Raw genomic sequence first — 25,804 nt, 5'->3', positions numbered from 1 at the left:
TATATGATCTGAAAAGGGGAGGCATGAATAATCCATCCCTTAATGAGCATATAATCAAGAAATAACCATAAAAATGGGTCTGCATATGGAGTAGCCATTCTTTATTCCTTTACTTTTTAAATCAACTTGCTTTCACTTTACTGGATGAACTCACCCCAAATTCTTTCTTGCGTGAGATCCAAGAACTCTCTCTTGTGGTCTGGATTGTGACTCCTTTCCGGTAACATTACCATTTAACAAATCCCTAAATGTCATTTGACTCTGATAGACTGTAAAAACAGCCAGAACAATTCTTTCCATCCCTGCATGCACTTCCCATTTGAAATGTGACTTTGTTACTTTAAAGATAGAGTTTCTTTCTCCACTCCTTGAATTTGAATTTGTCCCTGTGACTTGATTTAACCAAAGGGACCTTAGCAAATGAGACACAAGTAGAGGCCTGAGAAGCATTTGCGTATTAGGATGTGTCTCCTTTTTTATGACTGTGGCTGGAAGCCATGATGTGAATGAGCTTGAGCTAGCCTGTCAGAGAGGTCCTGTGGAGAGCTAAGGTATCCTGACCTACAGCCTGCTAACTATTAGACATGAGTGAGGCCATCTTAAACCATCCAGCCCCAGTAAGGACACCAGATGCCTAAGGCCACATGAGTGATTCCAGGTGAGACTAGCAGAAAATATACAAAGCTAAACTCAGGCTAACTTGCTATCCCAGAGAATTGTGAGCAAATAAATGGCTGTTGGTGTAAGCCTTTAATTTCTGAGAGGTAGTTTGTTACACGGCAACAGTAACTGATACACCTATGTAAACCAAAAATAAAATTCTAAGGCCCCTCAACCATCAGAATGGACTTCCTCCTAGGCCAGGGTACTCTAAAATTTAAACTGAAAGATTGGTTCAAGCTATGATGGGAAGTAGGGGTCGAACATGCCTCATTATACCTCTCCAGCATTAACATCGACACAGACCTTACGTCTGATAAGAAACGTTTACAATCTATTGTCTCTGAAGCCGGGTATCTGGAGGTTTTATCTGTGATAAAACTTTGGTCTTCACAACCTCTTATAGCAATCCACACATTCCTTTCTATTGATAACTCTTTTAACCAATTGCCAATTAGAAAAATTTTAAATCTACCTATAACCTGGAAGCCTCCCTGCTTCGAGCTGTTCTACCTTTCTAAGCTGAAGTCTCATGTCTGCCCAAAATGTCCCAATCATCTTGGGCACATGTTCTCAGGATCTCCCAAGGAGGGCTGTGTTATGGGCCATGCTCATTCATACTTTGCATAGAATAAATCTCTTTAAATATTTTAGAGTTTGACTCTTTTCATCAATACCTACAAGACTCAACAAACTAAAAATGGTGCCAAGCAGGACAAGTTTTATCCACCTAAATAAGCAAAGACTAAAAGAAACTACGCGCTCTCTCTCCATTCCACTTTATACAGTTCAGATAACCTCTTTATCCTCTAACCTTGAACTCCTAACAGGTTCGTCCTATACCTGCCCTTTCTGTTTATGGATTTCTTCTTTGAAGTTCTATGTGCATTAGCCAAAGGTTTAAATATTCCTACATGGGCCAGTAGAATAACTCAGATGTTCACAGTCACAACTCTCCTTCCTCTGGGACACAGAAAGACATTTCTGATAGCAGCTGATTGCTGCGTGGGGTTTAAAATTCTACTCTAGTTTTAGGTAGCTACCAATTCTACATTCAGGTGACTACAGCACCAGATTAAATCTCCTTTTCAAGGATCAGAATGATAGTGACCAGACAGTTCATTTTTACATCAATTAACATTTGGACTTGTGAATCAGATGTCATTTTTTAAATAAACAACTGCATACTACTTACAGTTGGTATTTTCTTATTGCATCACGCTGTAAAAAGGATGGTAAACCAACTCATTATGAAGTAACCAGCCCAGTCATTTCTGGGCTCACCCCTCCACGTTTCTGAACCTCAGCTCCCCTAAGCCCTCAGGTCCACGCCACCACTAATATGACAATGGAAAGCTCCCTCTATGCCACTGCTCAGTGGGCCAGCCTCTCACACCCAGGAAGGGAAAAGAAAGGAAAAGAGACGTGGGAGGGAAGAGAAGCAAACAAGAATGAAAGAGAAGAAAAAGGGAAGAGGGAGAAGAAAACAAGCTCTACCTTTCTATAATTGGCACATACAGATAGCAAGGTTATATTTCATTTCTCAAGGGCAGACACTGAATCAAGAATGCACAAACATTCTTAAATCAAAACCATCTCGACCTTCCTATTTCAAGTATCTCTAGCATTCCAAAACAGATGTCTTGTAAATAATCAAATAATACTTGAGTGTTCTTAGCATAATTACCATGAAAACAGAGGTCTTTTCTGGAGGAAATTCAATCCAGCCACCTCCACTCTCCAGACCACTGTTCAGAAGCCAAAAGAAAAGACTTTGAGTCGTCAAAATATAACCTAAAGGCCACGTGTTTTATTCTATAAGAAAATTCTTTCAGAACTCCAATCCTCAGAGATTCCACTTCAATGATGTAGGGAAGGGCCAGGGGTCAGTACTTTTTTGAAAGAGACCCAACATAAACTAATGTGGAACCAGGGTTGAAAACCAATGTCTGTAGCCCTTCCCTTACAGACTCACAGGACGAGGTTTTACTCTCAATTGCAACAACCTGCTAGTGCTGCTGTTGGCTTATCTTCTACTTCACCTCCCCCTTTAAATACTCCTATGGAGCTAATTCTGAAACAAAAGAAAAGTCCTTCTAGCCTCACTCTCATTTTAGCCACATTTCTAATAAACTTGGCATAGTCTCAATAGACTACAGAAAAACTGCAGCAACATCTGTAAATTGGAAGAGGCAAAAAGGGCCGTACTATAGCTGTGAATTTGAAATGTTTGATTACAACTCATTATAAGAAATAAAATTTTCGTCACAACCAGGTATGTGTATGTATGTCTATTTATGTGCACACAGATATACAAGATAAAAACTTCACAAAACCAAAAGTACCCTTTACTATATGTGATATATTGGTATTTTTTGTTCGATTCTAATATTTCTTACAAATTTAAAAACTGTTGGCCCTAACCCACTAAATGATTTCCATCAGCAATTAATGATATGAAACTTGAAGTTTAAAAAATTGTGCTACACAGCACTCCTTAACATTTCTTTAGTTGTTGATCCCTTTGAGATACCAACAGAAGCAATGACTCTTCTCTTTGGAAAAACACACATGCACATTAAAGTCTGCATACATGTGATATACCAGGTTAAGACTCCCTCTGCAAGCGGAGAAACAACGGCCACTAATAGAAAAGGAAGAGCAGGGTGGGACAAAGAAAGAAAGAAAATAAGTAAGAAGTGATGAAGATAATTATAAAAGTATAAAAATATTTATAGTAAGACCCAACAGCCCCATGGCTTAGCCGGCCCTGACTGCTTTATTATGGCATTAATTGGGAATGCAGGGTAATAATCAATAGCCAAAATGAGTGTATTCTGTTTTTGATAACAAGGATATATGCAATACATTTTAGAATGATATCTAACCAAAAAGTTAAATATTTTAGCACAGCTTTAATATTTTGAGTCTCAATAATGTGTAACATTCCTTCGCAAAGGCAGATAAATGAAACATTAGCACACATACACAGAACAGTCAGAATATTTCCAAGTCTGTATATAAAACTTTTTTAAAAAGTCAGAATAGTTTTAATATCTTTTATATCATAATTCTTCCCAGGGTAAGACAGAGATCTTTAGAAGTCCTATATCCTGAAGGTTTACATTTCAGTTTCTCATGATATTAAAATTTATAACTACACCATAAAATACATGTAAGAAAATCCCATAATGACCTATTTTTGCCATCATGTACTTTGATGCTTTTTCTGAAATATCGAATTCTCCCAAAACCTATTTTTAAAGCCTCTGTTTGCTGGGTTCTAACTAGGCATCCAATCTGTCTACCTACCTGCTTCCTTATTTTCTTCAGGATGAATTTCAGTTATTTGTTTACATGTCTCTGGAGTTCCTTAAAAAGTCATCCTCAACCTATTGAACAGCTGGCATAGAATACACACTTACGCACCTTCCTACTAAACTACTCCCAAATCCCCAAGGGATAGATACAAATTCTCTATCTTAATGTCCATAACAAAGGAGCAAAAAGAAGTTAAGTGATACGACCACATTAGCTAGCAGAAGTGAAATCAAGACAAGGAGACAAGAATCTGTTCTCTTTTCATCAGAGCATACAATCCATGCCGTCTGTTAGGCCTGGGAAGCTTTGGTAAAAAGCATGCAAGAAGAACGGAGGAAACTTGTGTTGCATGATGCCATACAAAGCATCTTCAACCTTTGTGTAATAAAGCGCTCCTCTGTTAGGCAAAAGCCTCCCATTTTACCACCTGAGAAATCCTTCTACCACCAGGAATAAACAAAACAGGGAAGGAAAAGATCTTCTAGTTACAGGGAAAATGTTTGATCTCACCAGAAAAGATTCAATCATAATCATTCTTTAGCTTCAGAGAAATAAATCAGGAACGTGGCGATGTAAAAGGCAATATTTATTTAAATATCTTAATACGAATTAGTCTAAAATAACATTAAAGAAATATTAGAGAAGGTATAGGAGTCCTCTGCATCTCCAAGGGTCTCCAAGTCATGTTACTTTTGCCTCTCAAGTATTGGGCTGGTGCAAAAGTAATTGCAGTTTTTGCCATTACTTCCAATGCAAAAATCACAATTGCTTTTGCACCAATCTATAGTTCAAATCCAGGATGAGCCAGGATTCAGGTAAGAATAACCCATCACAAGGCTGCACAATCGCACTGACTGATAGAGTGATTTTACGCTACAAACCATTTTACACGCAAGCAACAAATTTATTAAGAATTTATTAAGGGCTAACTTTATGCAAAACATCATGCTGGGCATGGTAGGAAAGATACAAATCTCCCAGTGTCTGTGTGCCTGGGGAGTTTACAATATAGCTTAGGAAGTGAGTCTTTTAGATAGAAAAACATAAAATTTAAGAGTTAACTACTCTAGACATTAAAACAGATGAAACAGGATGTGATTCCTGGCTAAATGAGCCATTAGTCTGATTATCTTACTGTCTAATGAGTGCTCCAGGGTTAGATGAAGAAAGGTCACTATGAACTGCAGAGGGCCAAGAAAGCTCCAGAGAAGACAGACAGCTTGAGCGGTCTAAAAAGATGAGCATGATTTGGGCAAAGTTCCCCCAAAGAGTGACATAAGATGTTAGGTTTCAGGTGATAGCTGAATGCCGCCCAGCCACCACCTTTCTTTCTTCTTTTTTTTTTTCTAAGCTATCTTCTTCAAAATATATTTTTTTAGGACAATTTGCCAGGGACTCAAACAGATATCTGCACATCCATGTTTGTAGCGGCATTATTCACCATACCCAAGAGGAGGAAGTAACCCAAGTGTCCAGCGACAGATGAATAGATAAATAAAATGTAGATACATACAATGGAACATTGTTCAGCCTTAAAAAGGAAAAGAATTCTGACACATGCTACAATACAGATTAAAACACAGACAGAGGCACAAAGGCCTACCCAAACACATACCAAAGACAGAGAATGGAACAGCTTCCCTAAAACAAAGACATCCCCTGAGTAATTACGACTGAAATAAAAAATTCTTGCTAATGCCAGGAAAAAAAAAAAAAGACTGAGATCAAACTGTAGAGAGCCTTTGAACTTCACGTAAGGAGTCTGAGCTTGAGTCCAAAATCGGTTTTGAAGTGAAAAGTCAGTGGGGGATGAGGGGCTTAGATGATGAAACTGATGGGATTTGAACCCACATCATTCTGACCTAAGTATGGTATTTAAGCTCTTTATTCAGATTCTACCTAGGCCATTTCATAATAATAATTCTTCAATGTATTTGAAATATTGTGTAAGCCTTGGCTCCAAATTAGCTGGCAAAATTCTCTAGTTTTGTGTGAACGTGGGCACATTATTTAACTTTTCCACATCCCAGTTTCCTCATCTTTTTTTTTTTTGAGACGGAGTTTCACTCTTGTTGCCCAGGCTGGAGTACAATGGCGCGATCTCCGCTCACTGCAACCTCCACCTCCCTGGTTCAAGCAATTCTCCTGCCTCAGCCTCCCGAGTAGCTGGGATTACAGGTGCCCGCCACCAAGCCAAGCTAATTTTTTTGTATTTTTGGTAGAGAGGTGGTTTCACCATGTTGGCTAGGCTAGTCTTGAACTCCTGACCTCAGGTGATCCGCCTGCCTCGGCCTCTCAACTTGCTGGGATTGCAGGCGTGAGCCACCGCGCCTGGCCTGAGTTTCCTCATCTTTACAAGAAGAAGCATACTAGCTCCTCCGTCATCTAATTCTGAGGATTAAATGAGGTTGTGTGTCAAAACACCAAACACAGCACCTGACACACAGCAAGCATTCCATAAATATTACCTATTATAATTATATAAATTTGGCTGGGCTCTACTGGAATCTATTGGCTACTGTAAAGAGCCAAATCAGGACTTGAAAGTCTATATAAAATATGTTAATACCATGGCTAAATTCATTAATGAGTCCTACCATACCAGCGTCTTGAAAACTTTTACAAAATGGTCTGTTTTGTTTTGTTTTGTGTTTTGAGACAGGGTCTAGCTCTGTCACTCAGGTTGGAGGGCAGTGGTGCGATCCTGGCTCACTGCAGCCCCAATCCCCAGGTTCAAGCCATCCTCCCACCTCAGCCTCCCGAATACCTGGGACCACAGGTACACGCCACCATTCCTGGCTAAGTTTTGTATTTTTGGTAGAGACAGGGTTTCATCATGTTGCCCAGGCTGGTCTCGAACTCCTTGACTAAAGAAATCGGCCCGCCTCAGACTCCCAAAGTGCTGGGATTACAGGCATTAGCCACGGCGCCCAACCCAAAATGGTCTTTGTGTACAGGAAATTGATGAGTTTTCAGATAAGCACATAAGGTATGTCTTAATAAAACTAATATTAAAAGTCTAGGATACTAAGAGAATGACTATACAAGACAAACCAGTGGGAATCCTCAAAAATGACAACATGCTATTCACTCCAATATGAGGAATCTACTTCCTTCCTGGGTCTCAGACCCTGGGAATTTGATCACAAGACATTAAGATGTCACATGCCATGGTGTTTTTAATTAGACATCTGTAAGATTTCCCAAATTTCCTTGCAGAGGGCCTCGGTCTTTTTTTTTTTTTTTTTAAGACACAGTATGGTCTACCAAACGCTTTGGTTGTTTTTTAGACATAGTTCAAAACTGTGCAAAATGCCTAAGTAAAAATTACAAGTATAAGGTGAATAACAGACTTAGGTGTCTATCTGGGCCTTATATTTTAAAAAAATGTAATTCAGTCTATGCATCTCATGTCTCCAGTCTCAGAAACATATTTGTGATGCATATGCAACAGACATATAAAATGGATGCTAATAGCCTAATTTTACAGGGGAACAGAACTGGAAACATTAGAAGGTTTTAAATAACTTGCCCAAGGTTTCTAAATCAGTGGCAGAAGCAGAATTTCATCCCAAAGCTCTGCATCAAAGACTATGACAATAGGACGGAGAACAGTGACTTGGTCAGGCTCTTTCAGCTGCTTGGCATCCAGGTCCATTTCCTATATTAATGAACTCACCTAGGAACCCCTGACAACTATCCCAAGATACAACAAATCTGGGACCTGAGGGTGATTATGGGTCCAGGACGGCTCTATGAACCAACCCAAGTTTGTGAAGATTTCCTCTCCAGTTCAGGTATCAATGAGCCTCGCCCCTGCCCATGTCTCTGCTTCCCCCCTTGTTTCTTTCATGCCTGCTGTGAGCTGGTTCCCTCACTTTCTACTCCATCGGCTGTCCACTTCAAAGCCTCTTATTCATAGGTTCTGTTTGCCTGTGGCCTAGCATGTCCTCCTCTCAGCTTCATCACCCTCAGCATCTTGATCCCACTGATATTTTATTTTTTCAGTATTTCTCAATTCAAAGTTTGAGGAAAGAATCTAGCCTTGCTCATCCTTTTATCTAAGTTGTGCCTTAAATCACTGGCCTTGGGTCAGGAACTCATTCACAGGCCAGGATGTCCCACAAACCGTGGCTGCCGATGGTGGCCGCAAGTTTGTCAGGCACAGTCTCTGCTGCCTAGTCCAAGACGTGCCTACACTACCATCATATTATACTCTTGTTCTCGGGCTGCAGCCAGTTATTTCAGACTATGAATTAAAGAACTATATATGAGTTCAATGCCACGCTGAAATACTGGCTAAAAATATCACCTCAGGCAGTCTTTTATTTTACAGCAGGATAATACAATACTGCCATATCTTCGTTGAGACAAACTGTGTCGACAAGTATTTTCCAAATATATACCATTCTCCAGACTTAATAAAACTCTCTTAACAGCATGGTCCTGTGGTCCTGTGTTAAAGGGATAATATTTGCAACATGTCTTTAAAATAATATTTCTATGGTTAATTGAAAGTAGTAATGTAACAAAAATGAATCTGCTATGAAACACAGGAACTGCTATGAAAGGAATACAGAAAGAGGGAAAGAAGTAGGCAGGGAAGGGGAGAAGAGAAAGAACCTAACTAGTGAAAATATCAGGGTCTTGGCTAGGCTTGGTGGCTTACACCTATAATCTCAGCACTTTGGGAGGCCGAGGCTGGCGGATCACTTGAGGCCAGGAGTTCAAGACCAGCCTGGCCAAAATGGTGAAACACTGTTTGTACTAAAAGTACAAAAAATCAGCCGGCTGTGGCGGCATGTGCCTGTAATCCCAGCTACTCAGGAGGCTGACGCAGAAGAACCGTTTGAACCCAGGAGGCGGAGGTTGTAATGAGCCAAGATGGTGCCACTGTACTCCAGCCTGGGGGACAGAGCTAGACTCTGTCTCAAAAAAAAAAGAAACATCAATGTCTGAACCTCAAAAAAAAAGTGATTCTGGATTTCCAAGTTTTTCAGACAGTCGGGGCATCTACCATGCACTCCACTTCCATCATGTGATAGGCACTGGACTAAGATGTCCCTTAATCCCCACCACAACTCAAAAAGATAAGTACCACGATGACCATTTTATCGGTGACAGAACCTCTATTCCTTACAGTGGTCACAGTGACTGTAAGTCACCAAGGTTCAAACAGGTCTGTCAGCCAAAAGCTCACACCTTTCCCAGTATGCCATGTCATTTCACCCTCCACTCCTTCCAAAGCAGAATTTGAACAACAAAACAGCCTCTCTTTAGAAATTAGGATTATTAAAATTTTTCTGCACTATGGATATACAACAGACACGGATGCATGTGTAGAGGGGACAATTGAACTGGCCACAGAATTAACTGGCTATGTGTCCCCTGTGCTGAACTGCTTCCTCTTCCTCCTCTCTCTTGTGCTCATAAAGGTGAAGGGCCATGTGCAGCTGTCAGTTACCTGCTATCCTGTGAACATGATGAAATATACTCTCCTCCCAGTATCTTCTCCCACCTTCCACAGTGGGGAAAAATCATTGTCATGGCTGCTATCACTTTTCCTTTGACTTGAGAGCAGCATGTAATGATCACCTATGACTTTAGAAATGAATGTCCTTGCTCTATGTCACGCTGCTTCATGTCACTGCACTGTTGAGCAGCTCAACACAAGGCAGGAATACTGATTATCATTTCGATTATTTGTCCAGGTCATTTTCAGATTGCCTCATTCCAAACCTACACATTCTTCAGTATCATACCCAATTATTTTGAAAATTGAAAGAGCTTTTGTATCAGTAGTATCCTTTGATGCTCACAGCAACCATGGAAAGTCAGCAGGACTATCATTAAGAGCATGGACTCTGCAGCTGAACTTCCTGGGTGTGAGCTTCAGCTCCATCACCTACTCGCTGTGTGACCGTGGACAGTTACTTAGCCTTTATGAGCCTCGGTTTCTTCATATGTAAAATGAAGATAATTTAAAAACCTATAGTACATAGGACTCTAGTGAAAATTAAATGAATAATACATGTAAAGTGCTTAGAACAGCAGCTGGTACCAATAAGGAAATCAAAAATGTCCTTTGTTATCATTTATCATTTTACCAACCAATAAGAAAACAGTCTCCAAGGAGTTAACTTGTCTCAGGTCTCACTAAGTGGCAGGGCCAGGACTAGATGTCAAGTTTTTGCTTCTTAGTGCTACCATACTGCTTCCAAAAGATCTGATGTCAGGCCTTAATTTCTTCCAAATCAAACCTTAGGTTTAGCTTCAACCAGAATATTTAAGTTAATGCACTGTAAGTATTATACAAATATTTCAAGCCCTATACAGTGCCTCCATGATGAAAAAACTAAGTTTGGTAAGCAACAAATATGTGTCAACTTTGAAAATTCTAAGAGGAAGAAATTTTCCAAACACCAAAGGTTGTAGGAAAGTTTGCATGGGTTGAAGCTGGCAAGTTATTAGCAAAAATGACTGTCCAAGAGATAGACGGTGCTCAGAAATTAGACACAACATTTCCCTTCGCCCTCATGATTTGCTGTTTTTCAACAGCTTTATCTAGGCTTCTAAAGCTGTGTCTCCATTTCAAACACCAAAGCTACACTCTGGAAGGCACACACAATTTGTTCTCAATGTTTACCTTAATGGTCTACCTTTGCAGCGACCAGAGTAAGCTGAGCACTACTGATGGTAAACCACTCACATACAACCAAGTCCAGGCATTTCATGTTAACAGGGCTGGGATCCCTCCTCCTTCCTTCCCTACCTCATCTAAGTGGGATTGGAGGTGGCGTTAAAGATTGCTCTTCTTCCACGCAAACTCTGTTGGGTCTGGATTACCTGGGTAAAGGTCTTCCCGTCTAGATAAAAGAGAACCTCCTCCTACTTCCAATTCTAGAACAAGAAAATTTGTTTTTAATCACCCAACATAATCTTGAAGATTACACATCATTCTATTAATTACTGTTCACGCTGGGAATGGGCCTGTGGTACTGAAGGAAGAAAACTACATTTTTATGATATGTCTGGCTGTACTATTTGAAATTTTTTTTTCCAAAAGCATGTTATTTTGTAATTTAAAAAACCTTTAAAGGAAAATTTTATAAAGAATAAAACTTGAAGAACAGGGGTGAGTAGCAGGAATAACACTCAGGTGGTTGTCTGAACTCCAGCCCTGCTCTCCACCAACACCACCATGAGCCTGCAAAAGGTTCGAGCCTCAGATAAGATTGCAGCCCTGCTGAAACCTTGACTACAGCTGGGAAAATCCTGAATAAAGGACTCAGCTAAGCCAGGCCCCAACTCCTGACCCCAGGAATAGCAAGATAATATACGTATGTTATTCTAAGTTGCTAAGTTTGTGCACTTTGTTTTGTAGCAAGAGAAAACTACTACTCCATCTACGCCAAATTCCCAGGAATAGAGATTACACCCATGAGGTGGGATTTTCATGTGTATAAATGAAAAATGGTTTTGAAACTTCAAATAAATGTGTTAATCAGTATTGTTTTCATTAACTTTACAATATTTTAAATCAAATATACAGTACTTATATCTTGAGTATCTTTCATAAAAGTATATAATCTCATCCTTCTGGGAATCCTAGTTCGAGTATTAACTCTAAAACTTAAGACAACTTTTCCTATACTTTTAAAGTAGTCACTCTTACAACTACATTTAACATAAGATCCAAAAATTAGACTAACTCAGGCCCCTGTATCTAGATGATCCCCAACCTTACAATTCAGATAGAAAACAAACTAAATTTACTGGTCAGCACCAAATATACTTCTCGTCAGAGAACAGACACCTTGGTTCTCTGGTTTCCAAATTTGTACTGGGCCTTGTTCTTGCCTAAATTGTAGCTTTCCTATTCCTGAATAGAACCACAGTCCTGACCAGTCACCCTAAAAACAGAACATGTCTGGCCGGATCTCAGCTCTGCCATCTCCTACATCACAATAAAAGTCCACATGAAATCCTGCTACCATCCATCTGGCCTGGGGATGGGGGAGGGGAGGCCAGAAGAAGGTCTGACGAAGGACAGAAAACAAACAGAAAAGCAGTGCTCGGGAATGTCACGACCAGCATTTCCCAGCCATTGACCCCACGGAGCCTGCCAGACCAAACTGCATGTCCTGCAGCTGGGCCCAGCTTGAACCACACTCCGCCAAGATGGAGGAATAAAGAGCAAATAGAGTCTCTGACCCTGTGTGTTGCACCATCACTTCAGCATTTCCCCCATCTCATCTCACCTGATCCTCCTCCATCTCCAACTGAATAGCCCAAAGCCCTAACTGCGAAGACCACGTCAATATCTGCCACTGTCCCAGATTTAGAGACTCAACCAGGCCACAGATGGCTATGAACCAATCCAGTGCTATTTAAACAAGTGTGTCAACCCACCTCAAAGTGAAGAACAGATATTTCTGGAGCATGCAACTTACTCAAAGGGTTACAAGGGGTATATTAGTTCAAAACAACCCATCTGCACTAGAGAACAGAATAAAGCTTTGAATTACATTTGAAAGTAAACATTTCAGCAAAATTTCCCTGAAGCAGGACTTCAACCATGCTCCAGAGTTCCTGGGGGAAGCTGTTTACTCTTCTCTGCCATTAGAAGTTCACCAGCAGAAAAGTCTGAGAAGCAAGCCATTGGGCGCACTTGAAGCCTAGAACTCAAGTGACCAATGCTTCCCACGGACACATCCTTTAACATGACATCAACATCAAAAAAGCCACTTCATTACAGAACTCCCTACCAAACTGGTGAGGAGTTCACAGTGAGCGGGCTCCTCGGCATCCATTGCCCCTTTTCTCTTCTTGGTGTGTGAATAGATACATTTGGTTGGGAACCCACTCCCTCACATACAGCCTATCTACTTTGGAAAAATCTGGTTCAACTCCAATCTTAAACATCATTTTCTTAAGTTGCTCAGGTCATGCCATCTCCAGGCCACAGTCAACGGTTTGAGAAGACAGTGTGACTCCGGCAGCCTAAGCAAGGTAAATCTCAGGACTCTGACTTGGAATGCCAGAAGAGAAGCACTGCCTCTTCTTCTAGCCAGCATGATGTGGGAATGCAAAGCCTGGAACGCTGCAGCTGGTTTGCTACTATGAAGCCTCAGAACGAAGAAACAGCCAAGGAAGGCAAAGCAGACAGTAAGTCACAAAGTCCTTAGTGATACCAGTGAGCCACTAAATCAAACCAATTCTGAAAGCAGAATGACTTCTGGATTTTCAGGTGAATAAACGTGGGTGTGATGGCTACTTGCAAAAAGCACATTCTAACACAACCTGACATTTCCAACTAACTCCAGAATGCCTTGTTCTACCCAGAGCTTCAGGTTTAGTACGACAGGATGACAAGGGAGTCTGCTTCCAGGGTCAGCTGCTGCAGATCCAGAGGATCACTAGGGGTTGTGAATGTTCTAGAGAGTCATAACTCATACCCAGGGGCAAAGCAATCCCTCATGAGAGCTCTGGGAAGGTACAGACTATTTTTCATTTCTAAATAGGTTAGGGCAGGGAGGAGAAGAGGAGATGGATGGCAGGATGTTAGAACTGAACCCCACGATTTAGAGCTGGTTCACATAGGAGATTGCTGAGGCTATGGGTGCATCCAGAGTTCAAAAGTCTGGGGCAAGGGTCTTTCTGTTCACTGGCCCCCTTATCAGACATAGCTCTGAACATACAAATTACTGTTCAATATGCTCACATGATGGATCATCCCTAGAGAGTCACCCATTTTTATAATATAAAATGAAGCTATAAGACCTTAAAAGATGTGTTTTTTTTTTAACTGCATCTTCATTTTCTTGGAAAGAATTGAAAAACAGAGTGAAGCAGAAGACAGTAAAATATTGCATGTCATATTAACTTAGCCTTGGGCATCAAGCTAGACAATTTTGCAGCAACCCATGAACAAAAGCAAAGCAGGAGTATTATCAGAATAAGAGCCAGAAATAGATTTCCCCAGGGAAGAATACATGGCATGTGGGGCTGGAGAGTGTGGTAATCAAATTTATCACGCAGCTTTTTTTTAATTACAAAAGCAATATATGCTTGACTTAAGTCCTACAATACAGAGGTCTAAAAGAGTAACCTTCCCTGTCCCCATGCCCTATCCCAACCCACCCCACTATGGTACTCGAAGGTAACATGCCTGTCTCTCTGTACATACAAATACATACAAACATATGTACATGTTCGTAAACCCTCATACACATCTTTTACAAAAGTATTTACAATCTCTTGTTTCACTTATAATAGAGAATGCCCAGCCCTCCAACATGAGATGTTCGAAGGTACAAAACGAAGGCACACATCTCATGGAAACAGTAGCCCTGAATTATCATGAAAAACATTAACTGATATGAATATCTGGAAGCTGAAATCAATTTTCTGCTTTTGTTTTACAACCACAAAGGACGTTTAGAAAATAAAATTACATAGAGCTGAAATCCAGACATTTCGTCTGCTAAAGACTCATGAATGTTAACACTTGGCATTTTGTTAAAAAGGTGATTGTTTTATTTTTAGTGGCCACAACAAATCAGGTATTTGAATGCACGTAATGTTCTACTCTCCATCTTATTTTCAATTCATTTAAAAGTGAATTGTGCTTCTCAGAGCCAAAAAGAAAAACAATCGGTAACGTTAGTTACAATATAATTGATTCTGCCTATCTCCATCTCAAAGACCAATGTTTAAAGTCTGTCTTTTATTTGATATCAGACCATACTTTCAATTAAAGGTGCAGAACCCTCAGCTTTCCAACCTGAAAGCAGAACTGCTACGCTTGGAGGGAAGGTGACACCAGGCAGCACTGCCAAGCCAAACAATACCACCCCTGCTCTGCAGCAGCGTTTTATACCTTTTCCATTTGGATCAGCACTTTAAATAATCACATCTCTGAACTGTAAACACACTTCAGTTTAGTATCCAGTTATCCAATTAAGACTCCAGAAGCAGTATTCACAGGCCTCATGTTACCATCAACCTTCCCCCACCTCCACCAATACAAAGTGAGATGAAAAGGTCAATTCCTAGATGATGACTACTATCTCATAAATAAATTACTCAAAATCATCCTTGAAACATGTTTGGTGCTGTGGTCTCAATGTTTCTATCTCCCTAAAGTTTATATATTGAAAGCTAGTCACCAGTGTGATGGTTCTAGCAGGTGGGGCTTTGAGAGGTGACTAGGTCATAAGGACAGAGCTCTCATGAATGGGATTAGTGCCCTCATGAAGGAGTATTCCTCTTCCACCATGTGAGGACACAGTGAGAAGGTGCCATCTCTGAGCCAGAGAGCAGGTCCTCACCAGACACTGAATATGCCAGCCCCTTCACCGTGGACTTCCCAGACTCTAGAACTGTTGAGAAACAAATTTCTGTTGTTTATAAGCCACCTAGTTTATGGTATTTTGGTATCGCAGCTCCACCAACAGATGAAGAGAGTTGGCTATGTAGAAAAGAGAGCTATCTATGACATACAATAATATATCTGATAATTTGCATATAATTTTACAAAATATATTAGTTCCACAAAAGTTATAACTGATCCTACTTGTATCACTGTATTATCTCTTTTATTTATTTATACTTCCTCCCTAGAATGATAAACAGAAAAATATTAAGCATGCCCAATAATCCAGCTCTTCTCCATGCACAGATGCACATTTTAAAAAGGAGGAAAGAGAACTCAGGAAGTGAGGCAGAGTCCACTAAAACTACTCCCATCCAAAACATTCTGTTTCCTTCTCAGCTGCAGGTACAGGGAATCAATGCCTCATTTCTTTGGTTTAGTTAACAGTACACCTTTACTTCTACAGATGCTTTATGCAAACTGCAGAAAAGCTGCATATAAATGTATTTTTTATTCATGTTTTTAAAATATTTAGAGAACATGACCCTGTGAAATCCTTTATAAAGACTTTTCACAACAGGAAATTTTCTCATATTATAGCAAATACATATTTATGCTTCTGTTTATGTATATGGCATTAGACTTTTGTATAATAGGACATGACTATAGCCAAATCTTCAGGGACCAAGCACATATTCTTATCTGATAATCTGCTCCTGACCCTACTAACTACAAATGTCAAGAAAGTTCATGTCTTTTTTGACAGTTTACTGCCTTGCATTTCAATGAGTAGCTTCTCCCTGATTAGAGTTTGTTAATCTTATGAAGGTATCCAAGAAGATGCCTATGGATTTCAAAATTCCTTCTAAATTCCTCAGAGAGCAGTATTCTGCTTGCTTTAGAATGCCCCCAACATCCACTACAATACTTGCACACAGTTGATCATAGAAAGCAGACTGACTTGTCTAATCCACATTACTTATGCTAAATCAGTAAAAACTCAACTCTTTCTGAGGGTATAAGCAAATACCGCTGGACTCAAACAGACAGAAAAAAGAAAGAAGAGTCTGAGGAAGAAAAGACAGTTCTCTGGCACAAAATACAAAGTCTAAACACTACAGACGACCTTCGTGTGTACTTACGTATATTTCACTGTGGTCAAAGCGCTTCTTGAGGTTGTTGATGAAGGTCTCCTCATTGAGAGGTTCTAAAAGAACCATATCCCCAACTCCAATCATATTGTCCAGAAGTGAGGTTTTCACCTCCATTTTGGCCATGGTCTCCAGCTGCAGGAGAGAGGGAAAGGCGTCAATTTAAATGAGCAAAATAATTTCAAATAGGTTCTTGGCACTACTGCAGAAATCCAACACTGGTAGTTCCAAATGACTCTCACTAGCCTTAAAAAATGTCATAACCTCTCCTCCCTATGAACTACATCAGGAGCCTCTGACTTGGCTGCAGCTGCCCCATTTGCCAACCTGCTGCCACAAATGAACCTCCTTCCCAGTCCATCCTCCCTGGTAAAGTCCACCTACAGAAAAAGCCACTAGAAAGCCATGGTCTTCTCCCCAGCAGAGAGTCGCAAAACTCGGGGCGGGGGTGGGGGGGGGAGGCGAACCTAACCCACCCCCACTTTCCCTCAGCCCTTGTGTACCAATGTCAGACTATATGAACCTGCTTCCTCGAAGATGATAAAAAATGATGCTGTTAACATTTGTTGTTTACTTGCCACATATCAGACACTATACCAAGAACTTTACATTAATTTAACCCTCACAATAACTCTATGAGGTAGGTATTGTCATTCCCACTTTAAGATAAGAAAATTGAAGCTCAGAGATTATGAACCTTGCTATGGTTACTTAAAAATGTTTTGCATTTGATGTGAAAGAACTCAATCACCACGTCTAACATGGCATCTATGGGAGCAAATTTCATTCCAGACAATCAGTACTGACATATAAAGAAAAGAACACAACCCACTTGTAAATCACAGGCTGCCAGTATAACATAACCTGCTAAAAGTGGCCTCTACGTTCTTAATTCTTGTACCAACAGACATGCCACTATAACGGCAGAATCAAATTAACATGCAGTAAACAGACCAGAAATACTACAGTTTCCCTTTGGCTCAATGTGAAAAATGTGAAAATCTACCAAGTGGAAACAGAGGCACGCTACAAAGGCAGCATTCTACCCTGCTACTAATGTGCATGGTGCCACCCAACAGCAGAATGCTAATCCCCAAGGCTTCCAATCTGATCACTGTCAAGAGTACTAAAAATCTTTCAAATTTCTGAGCATAGGAGTGTGTGGGATATGTCTGTGTGCACACTCGTGTCTGTATTACTTTTCCTAATATTACCAGAACTAAATGGTAAAATGGTAAAACTAAATTCATCTGGGCCATTCTCTCTAAATGTTTCCAGTGTTGAAGCCAGTTCTATGTAACTTCAGCATGCTGATACTCAATCACCCTTCAGAATACTAATAAATACTTACATATATACCTGCTGCTGATAATGAGTGGAAAGGACATTTGATTCTTCCTATTAAGGAGTCACTCCGGCACACTATGTCTTATAAAGGTTGGTGTCCTTACTGAAATCTCAGCAACTTAAACAAATGTCCCCCAGTTCTAGTCTAGAACATCCAGTAGGTCTTGTAGAGGCAACAGAAACTACATTTAGTTGGTCTGGTTTAAAGAGAACCGGGAAGGGCTAGTAATTAAGAAATTCATTATTATTAATTACAAGCAATTTATATAAACCCACAAACATATCCTTTTTTACTGATCCTATTAAAACAAGTTTTTGGCTATGAAAAGCCAAAAAACAGAGACTAAGATGAATTTATGAGACGTTCTCCCATAAATAAAATAAGGAACTATTTAACACTAAAAAGAAAAGCAATAGAGTAATTTTTTTGTTACCGTATGTTTTTTATAATTTTATGCCAAATACACCTGGAACAAAAAGTCCCAGATAGGCCAGGTGCAGTGGCTCACACCTGTAATCCCAGCACTCTGGGAGGCTGAGGCAGGTGGATCATGAGGTCAGGACTTCAAGACCAGCCTGGCCAAGATGGTGAAACCCCCATCTCTACTAAAAATACAAAAATTAGCCGGGCATGGTGGCAGTGCCTGTAATCCCAGCTACTTGGGAGGCTGAGGCAGAGAACTGCTTGAACCCAGGAGGTGGAGCTTGCAGTGAGCCGAGATTGCGCCACTGTAATCCAGCCTGGGCAACAGAGTGAGACTCTGTCTCAAAAAAAAAAGAAAAGAAAGAAAGAAAGAAAAGTCCCAGATATCACTAAAACTCAATAACGTCGGCCCAAAGAATTGCTCTGTATATTTTGGAGTTGGCTGGGCTCTGTTTCAGAACAAAACTGATGGGGGTGGGAGGCACGTGTCATGCTATGGAAACGCAGCAGGAGCCACAGAGATGGTGGAGCCAGAGCCAGAGTCCACAGAAGGACTTGTACAGGGAGAGGACCATTTGTCACAATAAATTTGTCCACAATAAATTAACATTTGAATCAAAGTTCAAGTTCTCAGGCTCCATGTAATGCCAAAAGCACTCAAGCTGCCATGCATTACATATAATTTGGCAGATGAGGGAAGAAGGCTTAGGGATTAAGGGGGAAGTCAACCTGAGAAGGGTTTCAAAAATAACTACCTCAAACCAGCAATTTAAATTAAGCAAAGAGGAACTCTGCCCTGGGGTGGATTCCTGTATATAGTCTATTTATAGGAACAGCTGCAGAAAGACAACACAGCTTCCCTGCAGGTAACAATAATTAAGCAGCCAATCTTTCTCTGTAATTACCCGCTTCACCATCTTTTCCAATGTGGAAAAGATGGTGAAGCGGGTAATTACAAATTTATATCTAATTTTTACACCTCACCCCAACTTTCTAATCCAAAGAGGAACAGAGTGCAAAAGAAATGCTGAGTTACAGGTGACTGGTAAAAAGTGAAGACCTCTGAAAATTGTATTTTGCAAACCAAAATACAATAAAGCAAGCCACACTGAAAAGGTGACACCAAGAGTCACTGAGTCATGCAAACAGTTTTGCTTTGTTTTGTTTATCTTTTTAGCATTTAGGGACACTGGAAGAAGATCCAGTGACAGCCTACCTCATTCTCAAGGTAAAAATAGGACACTAAGGAAATGGTGTGGGGGTATTTCCATATCTTCTTATGGTGGTTTCTGGTATTGTGACCACCATCTCTAGCCTTGGTTTGGTTCACTTTGACATCTCAATGAAATTAGTTCATGTATTTGCTCCACCAAAAGGATCCATTTGTTTTTTTCTCTGAAGGAGCTATGTGCTTACCATGGGCACAAGTTTCAGAATCACTTGCTAACTCCACATTTCCATAAACCATTAGAAGAATTCGCATGGGGCTCTAGGGAGAATTAAATGAGAATGTATGTAGAGCACTGGGCATACTTTTTGTTGGACACATACTGTTATAGATCTACCTCCTCCCTTCCAAGAGCCCTCACAAGGAATCCATGCTGTTCTGGGTACCAAAAATGAACATGTGATCTAGGCTAAGTCAATCAACATATTCTCATCTTCTAGCCAGTATAACTGATTCAAGGCTGGACATGTGACTGAGCTTGAGACTGTGGCTTCGAATACTAGGACAAAGGTTCTGTCTCTGGATGGCATGACTTGCAGATGTGACACTTGGAACTACTGCAGCCATCTCTACTTTCATGAGGAGGGTTGGTAGGAAGAGGAAGACGACACATAGAGGAGGACAGGGCAAGAAAATTACCTGGAATTGGCCAGGTGGCTCACGCCTGTAATCCCAACACTTTGGGAGGCCAAGGCGAGTGGATCATTTGAGGTCAGGAGTTTGAGATCAGCCTGGCCAACATGGTGAAACCCTGTCTCTACTAAAAATACAAAAATTAGCCGGGCGGTAGTGGCGCACCCCTGTAATCCCAGCTACTCAGGAGGAGGTTGAGGCGGGAGAATTGCTTAAACCCGGGAAGTGGAGGTTGCAGTGAGCTGAGATCGCACCACTGCACTCCAGCCTGGGCAACAGAGTGAGACTCTGTCTCAAAAGAAAAAAAGAGAAAAAGAAAATTACCTAGAATTATTAGTACTGGAGCCTTGATGACATCCCAAACCTCTGGATCAAACTGCACTTGAAGCTTGCTCCCATCTCTCAAGTTTTCAGTGATGTAAGCCAATTAGTTCTCTTTATTGTCTAAGCTGTTTGAGTTGGATTTTCTATTATTTGCAACAAAAAGCATTTTACCTAGTAAGAGACTGGTACCAGGAAGTGAAGTGTTCTAAATAATATACCAAAAAGCAAAAACTGGCTGATCTAAGGCACAGGCATGAGGACCTGCTGTCTTGGACTGACAAGATGATCATCTTCGCTATTTAATAGTGAAACAGTGGACTAAACCATGGCCCGTGGTATCTTGCGACTTGGACCTTTATGCCTGCGGCATTAGAGAATTTGAGAAAAATTCAAGATGCCAGAGTATGGGTTGGCTATTTCTTAAGGATTTACAAGAAAAAGACAAGCTTGCTGTGAAACTGGACTGTCTGAAAGGCCAGAGAGGAAAACATATGGCACTGCTCAGAGGGCTCACTCTGCCTGGAGGTGGGAGACACAGAGATGTAACCTATCCCAAGCACCACCTCTGCCTCTGTGGCCTGAGAAAGAAATAAGCACTTCTGCCATGCAGATGTAGCCCAGGACAGGTGCCACCTCACTCTACCGCTTCTTACGCTTCTTACTAGCCCCAGGTGGATTCTACTACTAAGAACTATGGCAATCTGCAAAGTACCAAGGCCAGGAAACAAATTATCAGACCATGTTCTAGTTTCAAAACTTTGGGACTTGGCAGTATATTCAGTTTGGGTTACTAGTCCAGAAAAGCAGTCTCTCTATCTAAGGGTACCAATTTAGGCCAGCCACAAGCCCGCCAACTGGTGCCAGGCAACTCCACAGGCTGTGCCAGTTCTTTTCAGCTGTTTGTCCATCCAAGAAGAACAAAATATATTATTGCAATTGTTCCTTCCCCTATCTACTCTCATCTCAAGAACTTCCAAAATTACTACCTGTATTTCAACATACATTAATTCATTTACTGGTATCTTTTGCAACGTTAAAATACCATTTAAATACTGACAGCAGCATTTCAAAAGTTCCTCAAAATCCAAGAGAATGCAGCATAAACATCCTATAGCATCTGAAAATGGCCATCTGTGACCTACCATGTAAACTTAATGAGTCTACCCAATCACTAACCTTAAATTGCAAGCCACCTACCATATGTCAACATCATCTGCACTTGGGAATGTCAAGACCAACACAGCCCCCCAACACACAGAGATGGCTACACAAAACAGCACATCCAGCATGGTAATTCCACTATTCAATATCAAAATGATACTACAAAGGAGTTATTCCAAATAAATAATTAAATAATAACTAAGAGGAGATGGATGATAAGTTAAAATAAAATTCATCTTATCTCGTGCTCCTCCATTGAATTTGAAGTTCTCAGAGTACCACAGATAAGAACAATGTATACGTTGAAACACTTTTATTGTAGAATTTGAAAGAATATTCACAAATCAGAGCTGAGGTTGCAATGATTAATAAGAATATTAAATCACTAACATGGTTTTAAATTTGAAGGAACTTCTTTTTTTTAGATTTAAATAGAAAGAGGATCTTGCTATGTTGCCCAGGCTGGTCTCAAACTCCAGGTTTCAAATGATCCTTCTGCCTTCAACTCCCAAAGTGCTGGGATTGCAGGCATAAGTAACTGCACCCAGCCTAAAGGAACTTTTAAAACAAAGCCAAAAGAGTCATTTGCAGGAAAACTTAGTGAAAGCAGTTATCTATTGCTTTGGTAATTGTAAATGAGGACATTTAAAACACATATATTATAACATCATTAGCAGTATAACATCATTAGCAGTATACACCAGAGGCAGCACCTACAGGGATTCTTCTTCGCATAGGAACAAGTGTGTTTTATCTGACTCCAGTTCCACTCATTAACCTCCCTGTATAGTGGTCATGTATGCATGACAGCACCTTTTCTAGAAAATCAGCTCTTTGGTGTCAAGAATCACGCCTTATTCATCTTCATTTCCTGAAAGCACAGTGCACAGCCTCTTGCACACGGTAACCATTCAGTGATACACAAAGGGAAAACAAGTATGCAAATTTCCGATTGACAACCGAGTCGTACAATAATGCACATCCTCACAGCTGCCATCCTTTGGTTTGGTCACAGCAGACCAGAAGGCAAAACAAAGACAGTGGCTTCAAGCCACTTTGATCCATTCCTCCAAAAACATCTTATCAACAAAGGGCAGGAAACAGAACTGAGCCACTTGGCTCCCAACAAGATCACTAATGCTTTTAAGAATAACATGAGAAACATATTTAGGTAAGAAAATGGAGCCAATGTGGCAAGATTTCATGAACACACTAACTCTCAGCAAATCCTGATGGCAAAACAAAGGCAAAAGAGGGGCCAAGTCTGTAGGATGTGGTTCAGTACCTAATATAATGAGCTAAGGGAGTGAGAAAAACTGGAATTTCCTTCCTAGATCTTTTAAAATAGCACCAAATCTCATCTCTCTCAGAGGGGTTAGATTAAATTTCCACTCAATTCGGTTCAACCAGCTTTTACAGTATTGAGGCCTGTTGTGTTGCTGGCATGGTGTAAAGTGCTAAGAACACAGTGAACATCGTGGTACCTCCCCCTCCCTGCATCACCCTCTAGGAACTCACAGTCCAATAGGAAAGTCAAGAAAATAGGCCACTTTTGAAATTTTCAAGCAACTTTTTAATAATTAAAAGTAATACATGTTCACTATAGAAAAAAACTAGAAAATATAGATGAGCAAAAAGACTATAAACCAAATTCAACATCTTTATGCTTTGGTCTAAATCCTTTTGAATTTATTAGAATCCTTTTGAAAGCTGCTTTTTACAACCAACGAATTGGCCACCTTTCCTTGTTTTGTAAATTTTGATATGTTGTCTTAAGGTAGGAATGTGACATCATTCCGCAGGAGCTGAAATTGTGGTGCTGCATCCATAATGCCCCCACCACTTTTAAATTCAGCCAAATTGCATGGCCATCTGCTCCTTTATTCTTACCTTCTCCTTTACCCCAAATTAGCAACCCATATTATCGACAGCCTGCCTACCAATCATCTCTACCACTTGGCTGTGTCTAACATCTCAACACATTTCCAAAATTTGTATTAATCATCCCACACCAAAATATAAAAAACAAACAAGAAAAATCCTATTCCCTCTAAATTCCACAAAATAACAATTGATCCATCCAGGTTCTCATCCTTGGCTTCTCCCTGTCTCTTCCTTCCTCCCCCCCATATCCAATCTGTCTCACTGATTGCATCACCTTGATTACTCTCACTTCTATTCCTTCCCCTCAAGAGCCTTCTAAGGGGTCTCTCTGCCTTGTCTCACCACCACAGCCTTGCCAGCCCTTTCCTTTTCCCCATCCCATACCACCCAAGTTACTTTTTCAAATCACAATCTGATTAGGCATACCCTGCTTCAAACCCTTCAATAACTCTCTAGTGCCTTTCAGCCAGCATTATGATTCTTTAGCAGAGCCTCCAACAAATTAAACATAGACTCCCTATGTGACTGAGAAATACCACCTCTGGGTATATACCTAAAAGAAGTGAAAGAAGGCACTCAAACAGATGTTGGTACACCCATGTTCATAGCAGCATCATTCACAACAGCCAAAGGGTATAAGTAACCCAAGTGTCCATCAATGGATGAATGGATAAACAAAATATGGTACATACACAAAATGGAACATTACTCAGCCTTAAAAAGGAAAGAAATCCTGATACATGCTACAACATCAATGAACCTTGAGGGCACTAAGTTATGTGAAATAAGCCAGTCCTAAGAGTACAAATATACGATCCCACTTATATAAGGTACACAGAAAAGTCAAATTAATAGAGACAAAGAAGAATGGTGGTTACCAGGGGCTGGAAGGAGAGAGTAATGAGGAGGTGCTATTTAACAGCTAAAGTTTTAGTTTGGGATAATGAAAAATCTCTAGAGATAGTGATGATGGCGGCACAACACTGTAAATGTACTTAATGTTACTAAACTGTACACTTAAAAAAGGTTAAAATGGTAGATTTTATGTTATGTATATTTTACCAAATTAAAAAAAAATTCCTTAGCAGAGAACACATAATTCCACAGCCTTTCTCCTTAGTCCAATCTCTCCCCTGCAAAGTCCCCACTTACACACACACAAAGATGCCAAGGCCTGCCACAGCACCTTCAACCAGACCACAGCTAACTGAGTGGTGGGTATACACCAGCCCAAACAAAGCTTTCAAAGATCTGCCATCAGGACACAAGACACCACAGTCAGGTGGCTGTGGGCAGCAGAACAGGGAGCTCATAGAGATCCAGGGAACAGCATATCACGCAGGGGAACCTTCCCAGACTCCTCCAGAGGAAGCCTGTCTGAAGAGAAGAATGAAGCATGGTGACAGACCACGGGGGGCAGACAGAACAGCTGCCTTTGCTGCCCAGAGTGGTTCTAGCTGTAGGCCCTCGAGAGGTTCCGCTGAGCCTCTTGTCAGACATAAATACCGCCCCCCGACTTAAACCAGTGCAATAACCATTCCTCATAGAAGACATGCTGTGAGCAGGCCAAATCTTACGGACTGAATGCTTGTGATCTCCCAAAATCCATTATGTTGAAGCCCTAGCCCCCAGTATGATACTTGGAGGTGTGTCCTTTGGAAAGTAATTTGGTTTAGATGCAATCAGGAGGGTGAGGCCTCCATGAAGAAATTGGTGTCCTTATAAGAAGAAAAGAAACCAGGGCTCGCTCTTTCTCTGTAGTGTGAAGACACATCAAAAAGGCAGCCATTTGCAAGCCAGGAAGAGGACTCTCACCAGAAACTGAATCTACCAACAACTTGATCTCCCACTCCGCAGCCTCCCGAACTGTGAGAAATAAATGTCTGTTCTTTAAGCCACCCAGTCCATGGTATCTTGTTACAGCAGCTCAATCAGACCAATATGCCAAAATACTTCCCTTCCCTCACAACTGTGAGTTTGTTTGTCTGCTCTTCCCCTGGAGAAGGAGGTTTAAGTTCTCAATGTGCAAAGGCCCCATGCCTGACAGCGTGGCTGACACACAGGGCTCTGGTGTGTAGAGAGAAAATGAATAAATAAATGCACATTAGACAGGCACAGCCCATTCTTCTGTCCAGGACGGTTTCCACCATCGCTACCCTTCCGCTCCAGGTCATAACTGGCAAAGGACCATCAGAGAGCCTCGATGACATACCAGGAATGTCCTCATGAAGGATTAAAGTTAGAAACCAAAGGACAAGACACTTCCTTAGTATTTACCAACCAAAAAGGCAAAC

The 25,804-nt window shown here is 40.7% G+C and overlaps 1 protein-coding gene across 5 annotated transcripts in view; it reads right to left on the bottom strand.

Annotated features, from left to right (window-relative positions):
* MYO1B (myosin IB) overlaps positions 1-25,804 on the bottom strand; it is a 179,881-nt gene that overhangs the window by 131,238 nt on the left and 22,839 nt on the right. For all 5 annotated transcript variants that reach the window (XM_012501340.2, XM_003253867.4, XM_030803075.1 and 2 more), the window contains exon 2: positions 16,501-16,644. In XM_012501340.2, the coding sequence (XP_012356794.1) occupies positions 16,501-16,635 (135 nt within the window). In that variant the 5' untranslated portion in view covers positions 16,636-16,644. The remainder of the gene's footprint in view (positions 1-16,500; positions 16,645-25,804) is intronic.

This window comes from Nomascus leucogenys, chromosome 22a, assembly GCF_006542625.1.
Source record: "Nomascus leucogenys isolate Asia chromosome 22a, Asia_NLE_v1, whole genome shotgun sequence".
Classification (NCBI taxonomy): domain Eukaryota; kingdom Metazoa; phylum Chordata; class Mammalia; order Primates; family Hylobatidae; genus Nomascus; species Nomascus leucogenys.
This window is presented reverse-complemented; position numbering and strand designations above follow the sequence as displayed.